The sequence below is a fragment of the Equus caballus genome, chromosome 29, assembly GCF_041296265.1.
Source record: "Equus caballus isolate H_3958 breed thoroughbred chromosome 29, TB-T2T, whole genome shotgun sequence".
Classification (NCBI taxonomy): domain Eukaryota; kingdom Metazoa; phylum Chordata; class Mammalia; order Perissodactyla; family Equidae; genus Equus; species Equus caballus.
This window is the reverse complement of record NC_091712.1, coordinates 21,843,117-21,855,208: the sequence shown is the minus strand read 5'-3', so window position 1 is coordinate 21,855,208 and position 12,092 is coordinate 21,843,117. Positions and strand designations below refer to the sequence as shown.

At 42.0% G+C, this 12,092-nt stretch overlaps 1 protein-coding gene across 1 annotated transcript in view; it reads left to right on the top strand.

Moving 5' to 3' along the window:
* The window catches only part of GAD2 (glutamate decarboxylase 2), a 78,723-nt gene that overhangs the window by 50,403 nt on the left and 16,228 nt on the right, over nucleotides 1-12,092 (top strand). Inside the window, exons 11-13 of the mRNA XM_023635319.2 lie at nucleotides 1,161-1,225; nucleotides 7,622-7,700; nucleotides 10,411-10,560. Of these exons, the coding sequence (XP_023491087.2) occupies nucleotides 1,161-1,225; nucleotides 7,622-7,700; nucleotides 10,411-10,560 (294 nt within the window). The remainder of the gene's footprint in view (nucleotides 1-1,160; nucleotides 1,226-7,621; nucleotides 7,701-10,410; nucleotides 10,561-12,092) is intronic.

The following is a 12,092-nucleotide window of genomic DNA, read 5'->3' as shown; positions in this document are numbered from 1 at the left end:
TGTGTGTCCTGAGCCAGCAAATTGCTGTGGTCCCTATTTCAGGCTTTCTACTTAAATTAGAGCCAGGAGATGTTTTAACCAATTGTATTAGCTTTCTTTGAAATGTATGAAGTTTACCACTTATTCTTATTATTTTAATGTTTATAGATTCTATAATTAAATTTTTGAAATCTTAAAATATTATGCATTTGGAAAATTGGATCAGTTTTCAAAGTGTAAAAGAACTGAAATTACAACAAAGGAAAAAAAAGCAATTATACTCTAGAGGTCTCTTTTTCTTTAAAATTATCCCGGGATTATTTTTGCCCATGAACAAGGTTAACATTTTCCAATGAATCTCCATCTTGACATCATTTTTTTTTTCCTGAGGAAGATTTGCCCTGAGTTAACATCTGTGCCAATCTTCCTCTATTTTCTATGTAGGTCGCCACCACAGCATGGCCACCAACAAGTGGTGTAGCCCAGGAACCAAACCTGGGCTGCCCAAGTGGAGTGTACTGAACTTAACCACTAGGCCATGGGGCTGGCCCTAACTGACATCCTATTTTTAAAGGAGATTACTACTCCAATTTAAATCTTCAAACTTGCGTACAAATTTTTAAGGGATATGTTCTAATTGCTCAACTAATTGAGTGGTACAGATCTTTCCTGCTTGATTCCTTTTTTTTTGGACAGAGAAATTATCTTATCCAAAATTACACATCAGTGAAATAAGGTTGTGAAGCTGATTCCTCCCTCTAGAATCATCCAGACTTATCAAAAGAATTTTCCTCACAACTTGGAAGCTATTTAAAGGGTCCCCCCTCACCGTCTTGACTCCAAACTGTGGGGCCACACAGTGTCTTGTTCTGAGATGGGGAGCTTCACTAGGACTAAGAGCGCTGGTGATGAGTTGGGGGAGAATTTTCTCCTTCTCGTGCAGGCTGAGGACGTATGCCCTTAATTTGACTCCTGACACCCACATAAATGTGGGATGGAGCCTGGGACCTCAGAATAGCCCCCCAGTTTAAACTTTGACAGTCTAGTTCCAGAAGAAGGTGGCGAACCCCCTAAGACGCTTGGGGTCAAGGAGACTCTCACTGCTCTGAAAGACACAAACTATAGAAATCGAAGTGATGAAAAACCACTACCTTTTTCTTTGTATGATCTTCCTTTTTCAGGCAGCTTGGGGCGGGGGATTACTGATGTCCCGGAAACACAAGTGGAAACTGAGTGGCGTGGAGAGGTACACACATTTTTCTTGTTAACAACGTAAAGCATGAAAGCTAAATGTGAAAAGCAAATTACACCCAATTTCCAAGCATTGTTGGTATACAGGTGAGCCCATTCTGTGCAGTGCTTGTGCGCCTTGCCTTATGTGGTCATGAATGCGTGACTATTTTGTGTGAACAGCAAAAAGAAATCAAATTCCATATCAAGTGACCCAGGTGGAATGTCTCTCAAATGCAGAGATTCCTAACTGGGGTCCGTGGTTCACCAGAGGACTCAGGAATGACATCCCGGGATCTCTGAACCAACTACCAAACTTGTTGAAAACTGCAGGCAGACCACAGATTTCTAGGGAGGAGATCTATAGCTTTTATGTTCCATAAAAGGGTAATATCCACTGCTTTAGAGAAACCAATAAATAATTTTGCAAAGCAAATCAGCACCTTATACTTTATCAGTGTTGAAAGTTTGAGTGTGGGATTTAATCTGGCCAGTCTACTTAAAGCAAGACATACTTGTGACAGGCTCATCTCATAGTTTCATACACATGATAAGTTTCTCCTGACATAGCTCTGACTGATGCTGCAAATCACCTTTTATTCAGAGACTAAGCAGTAGACCGTTGAGACAAGCTGCAAAACATAAAGGAGGTAATGTTTGATTAGCATAAAGCATATTCAGGTTCCAAGAAAAAAGAAAAAAAATTACAGAATGCAAAATCAGCCTTTGGTTCTGGACCATGTGCAAAGGGACCTAGAATTCCCAGTGCTCCCATCACAACATGGCAGGTCAACTATAGTTGTGAGCTCTTGACACTCCAGGCAACTGAGAAAGCCTGAATTCATCCGAGGCTGCCAAATGCCTGCCGTGCCCCGCCAAGTAGCCAGATGCTGCCCAGGAAAAGTTTCCCACTGGCTCTGCCCCTGGGCAGCTTGGCACAGTTTCTGTTACAGCACAAGCAGAGAGGCTGATGCAGCTTGAGAGTGTCTGTCAGCACTGGCCATGCAGGGCAGCCAGGCCAGAATGAATGCCCAGGGTGTGCTGGGTGATGCCCAGTCCATGCAAATGGAGAGAACCCATGGGCATAGAAAGAGGGGGTGGGGTCATTGAGGCAGAGCGGGGGCACCCTGCCTAATTAGTGGCAAGAAGGCTGAGAAGACTCAGGAAGACCAGCTAAGGCCCATGTCAGGCAGGTTGCTGTCTCTGAGTCTGCTGCCCAGGATCTGATGGCAGGGACCCATTTAGGTGTGAGTGCATGAGGACAGGCATGTCCCCCTCCCAGAGCGAGCAGTCTAGGCCTCTGCTTCTGGTCCCGTGGGGCTCCTCTCAGGCTGAATTCCTTTTCGCCATAAAGATCTGTATGAAACCAGAAGCTTACGGAGGAGGCCAGGAATTAAACAAGGAGAGACAATGAAAAGAAGGGGACAATTTAGAATGTGCCTGCTCAGATGATCAGAACAAGAATTAAATTCACATGCTTTCAAGAGAGGGGCCTGAACATGGTACCTTCTCATCTTTGAGTTCCTTTCTGACCAGCACGGGAAGTGAGTGTCTGTTATTGTATCTTTCATGTCACCTGTGACTCCATGTGCTGAAAGCCATGGATCAGCCTGTCCCAATGATTACTTGACAACTCACTAAATTACCTCCCCTGTGTCTTGGAAAAATAAACACCCACATGCTTTTATACTAAAGACTATTATTTGAGAGCAATGCTCAGTACGTTCATCAGGGAACATGCAGTCCTCTCTAATCACTGCAATTCTTGAAACCATATTGTAACTAAATCTACCAAATGGGGCAGTCAAATATGAAGACCTACAAGTGAGGCACTGCTGGTGTTCTGCCTTCAGCAGAACCCCCTTAGCCACTCATTTGCCTGACGTATTAGCAAAAGGCACACTTTCTTTGGTGAATTATAGGGCCAGTGGAAACCCCTGGGCATAATGTGTGTGGGCACAAGTCTGGGAAAGAAATTTGCCTCCCGTGGGGGTATTACACTTTCCCAAGCCTTAGGATCTGTGGGGTTTTGAGGAGAGGAGTGATATTATCTCCCCTTCATTTTGGAAAGATAACTCTGGATTCCAGAGGAGATGGAAGCCGGGAACTAGAAGCTGCAGTGCAAATGTCGGGGTGCGGGGAGCGGTGGAGGGGAGAGAAGCTGAGGGGGGGACCACAGCAGCAGCAGCAGCAGAGGCAGGGAGGGAAGTGAGGGGACAAAGCCAGGAGGTGGGGAAGTAAACTGCAGGGGGTGAAATCAGGAGAGGGGAAGAAATTGAAACCAAAACAACAGTGAGGTTTGCGAGCTGGACGCATGAGAGGAAAATGGTACGGGGAACTGAGGCACAGAACAAAGGAGAAAGAACAGACCTGGAAGGATGAGGAGGGGGCAAGTTGAGTTCATTTGGCGTCTGCTGAGTGTGAGGTGCAAATAAAGGCGGGAGGATATCTTAAAACAGCCCTGGGGATTCAGTTCTAACCGAAAAATCACAGCAGCCACGTGACCGAATCCCATGGCAAAACACTTTGAAATGAACCTGAGGCCGTTTTTCACAAATAGCCAACATTTCTCAAATAAACTAAGGCCATGTCATTGAATCACTCTGCGCAGCTTTTTGCCGTCTTTATGCGGCAGCCCCTCTGAGAGGGAGGCAGTTCAGAGAATTCAGTGATGGGTCGTTGGGGCCTTGGCAGCCTCCATTCTAGAAAGACAGATTGGCCACTGCATGGAAATAAACACCTCCAGTCAGAGAAAGAGAGAACAGCTGTTTTCTTCTCCATCAGTTGTCATTATTGACAAAGCTGAGTTTCATCAGGATCAGGCATATAGCTATAGAATATTATAGAATGTATAGAATGGTGATGCATACATGCCCAAGGTCACAAATCTCATAAATGACAGAGTTAAAATCACTAGGAAAGCCCACCTTATTTAATACCTACTATGAGTCACACATAGTTGTAAACACTTTACTCAAACTATTTACTATTATTCTCCTTTTACAGACAATGAAATCTAGGCACAGAAAGGTTAGGTAACTTGCTCAAGGTTACACAGCTAGGGAGTGATAGGACCTGGATGCAAAGGCAGACTGTCTGGCTCCCAAGCTCCCCTCCTCTAACCACTATTACCTGCTGCTCGGTGCCCAGGTTTCTTGACTCCAGGGTCATTCTACAAAGCAAGGAGATATTTTCTTGGAAGGAGCATTTCAATATCACAGTTGTATTATTATTCACGAAGTTGTAAAGAGGTCATTGAGCCTTCTTTCCAGGGGTAGTAGCCATCTGGCCTTCAACTTTGCTTCTTTCCTCAATTCCAGTCTTGACGTGTCTGACTGACAATGTCAGAGCCAAAGAAAGACCAGAAGATGAGCTGGACTATTCACTGATTCAGATAAGATCCCCAGGCCAGTAAGTGCTCTCTGTCTGTCCAGCTGATGCCCGCCATGCATCAAATAGATGAATGGGCTCTTTCCCAGCTTCTCATTGCTTCCCGAGGTTCTCGCACCTTGAGTGCTGGGAGCAGGATGAGCTGAGGCTGTGGTGCAGCCAGAGCGAGGGCAGCAATCCCTGGAGCGATCCACAGCACCCTGCTGCTGGCTGCCAGGGATTGTCCTACTTCTCTGCCTTCTCCTCTGAGTCTGTTTATACCAAGGTCACATTCGTGATTCTCATCCTCAAGGATCCCTCCGTCTCAGAAGATGTGAGCAGAGACTCACCTTGCCTGATAAGCATGTGAAGTGAGCATGGGAACTCAGAGGGAGCAGTTGCTGTCCCAGGGAGTTGGAGGAGGAGGAGCCGGAGCAGTACAGCAGGAATGAGGGAGAGAAGTTGAATAAGTCAAAGAAAGCTGTAGAGATAATACTTGATCTGGGCCTTAAAGAATAAGATTTAACCAAGTGAGGCAAAGGGAGATGACATTCCAGAAGAGGAAATAGCATTCGGAGAGCCAGGAACATCAGAATAGAATTTTCTGAGAACAAAAACTAATCTGGTGGGATGAAAATGGGTGCAGGAAATGGAAAGGACACAAGACCAGACACTTGACTGGGGATCTCCAGTGTGGGCATCAGGAGCCACGCCCTACAGCTTGGAGATTAGTCAGGAGACAAAAGGAAGTCGTCAACAATTCGGGAGGAGGAAAGGGTCATAAACAGAGCTAGAAGATAACTGTGGTTCTCGGTGGAGGGTGAAATGGCAACCAAGAGTCAGTGAAGACACTATATCCAGATTAAAATAATAATTATTATTATTGTGAATAATGTGGCTATGAACATAGGGGTGCCTATATCTTTTGAATTATTGATTTCATGTTCTTTGGATAAATATTCAGTAGTGGGATAACGGTCATATGATAGCTCTATTTTTAATTTTTTGAGGAATCTCCATACTGTTTTCCATAGTGGCTGCACCAGCTTGCACTGCCACCAGGAGTGTATGAGGGTTCCCTTTTCTCCACATCCTCTCCAACACTTGTTATTTCTTGTCTTGTTAATTTAGCCATTCTGATGTGTCTGAAGTGATACCTCATTATCATTTTGACTTGCATTTCCCTAATAATTAGTGATGCTGAACAGCTTTTCCTGTGTCTCTTGGCCATCTGTATGTAGATCTTCTTTGGAAAAATATCTGTTTATGTCCTCTGCCCATTTTTTCGTCTGGTTGTTCATTGTGGTGTTGTTGAGTTGTATAAGTTCTTCGTATATTTTGGAAATTAACCACTTGTCAGATATATGATTTGCAAATATTTTCTCCCAGTTAGTTGGTTGTCTTTTCATTTTGTTGAGTTTCCTTTGCCTTGCAGAAGCTTTTTAGTCTGATGGAGTCCCATTTATTTATTTTTTCTTTTGCTTCTTTTACCTGAGTAGACATGGTATTCAAAAAGATACTGCTAAGACCAATGTCAAAGAGTGTACTGCCTGTATTTTCTTCTAGAAGTTTTATGGTTTCAGGTGTTACAGCAAGTTTGTAATCCATTTTGAAATTTTTGTGTATGGTGTAAGATAATGGTCTACTTTCATTCTTTTTCACATGGCTGTTCAGTTTTCCCAACACCATTTCTTGAAGAGGCTTTCCTTTCTCCATTGTATGTTCTTGGCTCCTTTGTCAAAGATTAGCTGTCCAGAGATGTGTGGTTTTATTTCTGGGCTTTCAATTCTGTTGCATTGATCTGTGTGTCTGTTTCTGTGCCAGTACCATGCTGTTTTGGTTACTATAGCTTTGTAGTATATTTTGAAGTCAGGGATTGTGACGCCTCCAGTTTTATTCTTTTTTCTCAGGATTCCTTTGGCTATTTGGGGTCTTTTGTTGTTCCATACAATTTTAGGATTCTCTGTTCTATTTCTATGAAGAATGTCATTAGGATTTAGATTGGGATTTGTCTGATTGGGATTTGTGACAACATGGGAGGACCTTGAGGGTATTATGCTGAGTGAAGTAAGTGAGACAGAGAAAGACAAATACTGTATGATTTCACTTTTATGTGGAAGATCAATAAACACATAGATGAGGAGAATAGACTGGTGGTCACCAGAGAAGAAGGGGGTAAGGGGAGGGCAAAAGGGGAAAAAGGGGAACATATGTATGGTAATGGATAAAAACTGGACTGTTGGTCTTGAACACAATGCAGTCTATAAAGAAACTGAAATATCATGATGTACTTCTGAAATTTACACAATGTTGTGAGCCAACATGATCCCAATAAAATATTTTTTTAAATTATCATTATTATTACTAAAAGAATCTGAACCAGAACTCTGGTTCAGACTTTTCAGATAGCACAAATCCCTGAGCTGAGAATCACTAATACCGACGAGAGAGCATTATATTCCTCAAGTGAGTTGAGACAAAATAAGTTGAAAATTGCTGTAGGAGCCATTTTATCTCACCCATGGTCCAGAAAGATATCTGTGGTTTAGAGAAGAGATGAGAGCAGAGGACGAGCTAGAAGCTATTATGAAAGGACACATTTGAGAAACTTAGTGACTAGGAAGAAGTTGGGTCAGGAAAAGAGCAAAGTTAAGCAGTGGGATGAGCCACTTCTCTGAGCTCCAGACCACTACAGTAGTGCCAGGGCGTGCCTGGGGCTCTTCTCCTCAGTGGCCAAAGACAGGACCCTAGACTGGGTGACCTGGTCATTCGAAGGGGTCCTCAGACCCCCTTGGAGGCTGAAGGAATGCCTCTACTGGAGCCGGGGGCAGCATGTGGAGTCGCTAGCCCTCACTACTGTCTCTGTAGACAAAGAAAAACTTGTCAACTTAAGAGTCCCTTTCTTGTTTTGTAAATTGAGTGTCCTCCTGGCGTCTGAAAAGTAGTGCCAAGAAGCCTGAAGCTCTGTTGCCGGTGCACAGGGCCTTAGTAGCATAAAGCCTGTCATGGGTGCCAGCCTCTTAACGTGATTCGTTTCCTTTAGGGCCAACTCTGTGACATGGAATCCACACAAGATGATGTGTGTCCCTTTGCAGTGCTCTGCTCTCCTGGTTAGAGAAGAGGTATGTCTTTCCTGATTGGTGGCTCAGTCCACCCGTGGGGTTCGATAGAGTAAATGTGTAGAGTCACAGTATCAGAATACAGGATGATTTTATAGGCTGGAACAGTGAGCCACCTCCAAAAAGGGGAAATTGTTCATGAGGATAAAGTAGGGTCCTGCTCTTATGTCCAAGTAGAGGATGGTGATATTTTGACTAGACAGGACAGGCATGTTTCACACATGGCTAAATTGTTGTATTTGTAAAAAAGACATAGAGCATTTCATTGTGCTCTATGGGGTCAACAAAGGGTCAAGAGAATATTACTGTTCAAAAACATCAATGAGGTAAAAGAAGTGCAGGTTCGGGGGTGGGAAAGGAAGTCCCTCACTGTTCTCTGGTTAAACCACACCTGGAGTGGTTTCTGTAGGTTGGTGCCAAATCGTGTATGGGACCCCATCAGGCTAGAACTCAAACAGTGGGGAACAATTGGTAAACATGTAAGAGGGGTGCTTGAAAGAACTAAGGATGTTTAATCTAAGAAACAAAACAAGACTCACAGGGCTGAGAGGACAGCCCAACAGTTTAAATGACTCCCAAGTAGTGGAGATGCAATTTTTTCTTGAGGCTTCAGGGAACTGGGTTACAAACACTGGGCAGCAGATTTGATGGCAAAATCAGAACACACCATGATTTTAGGTCTGACTTGGGGTCAATAAAAGGAATGATTTTCTAAAAACTTAGCTGCCCAACGGGTAATGGATGCTTTATGTGGGAATAAATTCACCATCGGGGAGGTGACTGAATGGAGATTGGACGATCTCTTATTAATAAGAGGATAGGAAGGAATAGATTAATAGCTCTAGGGTCCCTTTCAAATCTAAGAGTTTATGATGCTCTGATAGCATTTCCCTTATTGGGATCCAAGGAATAATGCCATTCTATAAGATTGTATTAAGTATTCTGCGATAAGAGAGTTCTGGGTTTAAAAAAAGCTTGGGACATATTCAATTAAAGAGTTAAAAACAAGTTTTATTACTTCACGGCATATCATCTTTAATTGCTGATATATATTGCAAATATCTAAAAAGAAGGTACTTACGACATAGAGTTTCCTAAGTTTATTTGGCCATGGGAATTTCTTTTACAGCAGCTATTTTTTTTAGCACAGCAACTATTAATATATTTTAAATAGTGTGGGACATAATGGTGTATAATTTTGTAATGGTTCACAACCAGGATATTATCTAACCAAGGCTCTTTTTGTGAAAAACAGCATCACTTTTACTTATCCTTTTGTATAATGAGACTGGTGCTGACCAACCTTTTAGTGGTCGTGTGCTTCGAATTGCTTTTCCTATCCCATTGGAAGCTGATCCGATCTATCCACCATTCCACACTCTCTGGGCTGTTCTGCCTTAGGATTCATGGTACCACTTTTTGAGCTTACATGACCAGGGGAAGAATGATGCCAAGTTTCTGTGACCATGAAACAAAATAGAAACATTTGTTGCAATTTTCAGTCTTATTGGTCTTCAAGTGAATTTTCTTTTTCAAATTCAATGGCTTTCTACTGCTCTATTACAATTACATTGTATTTAATTTCTCTTAGTCTCAAAAAAATAATTTAATGAATTCCACTGAACAGGAAGCCTGAACTATCAGGTTAAGCCCAGTTCTGTTGTCTACTATCTGGGCACTTGGTCTTTCAAGACCTAGTTAAAATTTTAGTTGCATTGCGTTTTGTTTTAGTTTGGGTGGTTTTTTAAAAGGGTTCTCACTTCTACCTTCAAATAATTGATCACATTTTAGTCTTTTCTTCTCTTGTCATGAGTCACAAAAGAAAAAAAAATGCCAAAGCTTCTGTAAAATCACAATTATACTGTAGATAATGGAAGAGTCAGTGGCTTCCTGTGGTGCATGACAAATTGAAACGTGGCGGGGTTTCTGGTGAGGAGACTGGCAACGCTGCCTTAGTCAGAGAGCATGATTCATTCAATGTCCTTTGGAATAGTTCAGTCACTCTGCCACCTGTTTTCCATAGGAAGCTTATGCTGCTAGGGAAAATTCACGGTCATTGATGATGAAGCTTTCCATTGTAGCCATCATAAGCAGCTGAGTATGAAAACACAGTACTGAAGCTGTAACCACTCTTGAGAGAGGGTCATGACATTTGAAAGACTGGTTATTTAAGACATCTCAGAGTAGCAATGTCTTTATCTTTCTAGATTTCAGCATCTAAAACTGATAACAATGAGCTGTGTTAAAAACTATGATTTCCAAAGGAAACTCAAACCCTAACAGCTAAATGATAAAGTACTTTATGAATGAAAGACTAGAAAAATGGCACTAATAATATTTTACAGAACCAAAGAGTTTCCAAAATATTTTAATTGCAACAAAACCAGAACATCAGGATGTTCTCTGAAAAAAAGAACATTATACTCTGATTTTGATTTTTTTTTTTTTTTTTTTTTTGAATGCCTTCTCTGGTTAACCTCTGGTAACCTTTGACCCTGAGCCATTAATCCCACAGAGTTGACCTTTTGCAATAGTTCATCCTGTCCAGATACTGGTCCTATTATTTTTTCATTTGATTCTTGCTGATTTCTTTCTCCAGAATATTCAATGTCGCTTTCTTTGTTTCTTTTCTTAATAAATTCCACCACAGTGTAAATCTAATAGAATCCCCGATGAAGTCAGTAGAATTTCCTAAGTCTTTCTTCTCTTCTAGGGATTGATGCAGAGTTGCAACCAGATGCATGCCTCCTACCTCTTTCAGCAAGATAAACACTATGACCTGTCCTATGACACTGGAGACAAGGCCTTGCAGTGCGGACGCCACGTGGATGTTTTTAAGTTATGGCTCATGTGGAGGGCAAAGGTGAGCATGTGTAGATCCATTCAGTGTCACCTAAAAACAGAAATTACATCTGGCAACCCTTAGTATACTTGTTAAAAATGGATTTCCAAATTGAAAATTACCCAAGATTAGCTTACTTTAATCCTATACCTACATATCTGCATTCTACATGGGCAAGAATATAATAAAACTCATTGTATTTTTTTCTTTTAAGCCAAATTGCTCCTAATGCTCACTCATCTAGAGAACAAATACTTGTTGCTTCATACAGCAGAACACTTGGATTCTTCAGAGGTGTTTTGTTGTTGATTTTGTCTCCCAACTTGGTTTCTACCAATCATTGATCACTTGGGTAGAGTAACATAATCTAAAAGCACATGTTTGGAGAACAAAAGGGAAAAGAGAAAAAACTCATCACGATAGCTTGACATTTCAAAGGGTAACCTCTAGTTAAAACGCTTTTTAAAAAGTTCCCAAAGGGGCTGGCCCCGTTGCTGAGTGGTTAAGTTCGCGCGCTCCGCTGCAGGCGGCCCAGTGTTTCGTTGGTTCGAATCCTGGGCGCGGACATGGCACTGCTCATCAAACCACGCTGAGGCAGCGTCCCACATGCCACAACTAGAAGAACCCACAACGAAGAATACACAACTATGTACTGGGGGGCTTTGGGGAGAAAAAGGAAAAAATAAAAAAAAAAATCTTTAAAAAAAAATTAAAAAAAAAAAAAAAAAGTTCCCAAACTACCTAGTGACTACCTTTTGTATGGTTTCTCTGGTTACATCAGAATTTAACTATTGGTGATCACCCTTCTCTCAGAAATAGAAACTCTGTAACTGATGGTGTACAGAACCAGTGGGACCTAACTGTGGCCTTCAAACAGCATATGTGTATGTTTAAATGTAAGCAGGCTGGAAAAGTCAAAGATTTTGTTTTTAATTTTGACCAGATTCCTAACTTAAATGTCACAAATTAGTGACTTCTCACCTGGTTTCATTTATCTGCCACAGGAGACAATGGCCAGAGCCAGCTGGACATGCTAGAGAAACTCAGCTGCTAAAAGTGTATGTGAGGGAAGCTGGATAAAGGAAAAGGAGGAAGGGAGAGGTTAGAGGGAAGCTGGCCTGCGCCGAGGTCCTGTGTGTTTGGGAGAAGAGCCACAAATTTGGCTGTAAACTTTTGAAGTAGCCTGCATGAAGACGTGACAGGTTCAATCCCATAGGAACAAGTAAATAACTCAGTGACCAGAAGTGAGACATGCCAGGATAAGACCAGAGAATGGGTTCTTCCTCATGTCTATGTCAAGACATAAGAACCATGTCCACAGTAATGAGTTCCATATGCTGTTGTTTATAAGATTTTTCAAAGTAAATTGAATTGCCTTAAGCAGCCTAGAGTAGGGGATGGCTAATAAGAAAAAGAGGGGGCTTGGGAGTGAAACGAGGCAGTCAACAACTATTTTATGGAATCATCTTTAAATTCATCCTGGAAAAAGGCAGTTTAAATAGAAAGATGGTCTTGCTTAATGAAGAAATAACTCTGAGTTGGTCTCCAGGAAT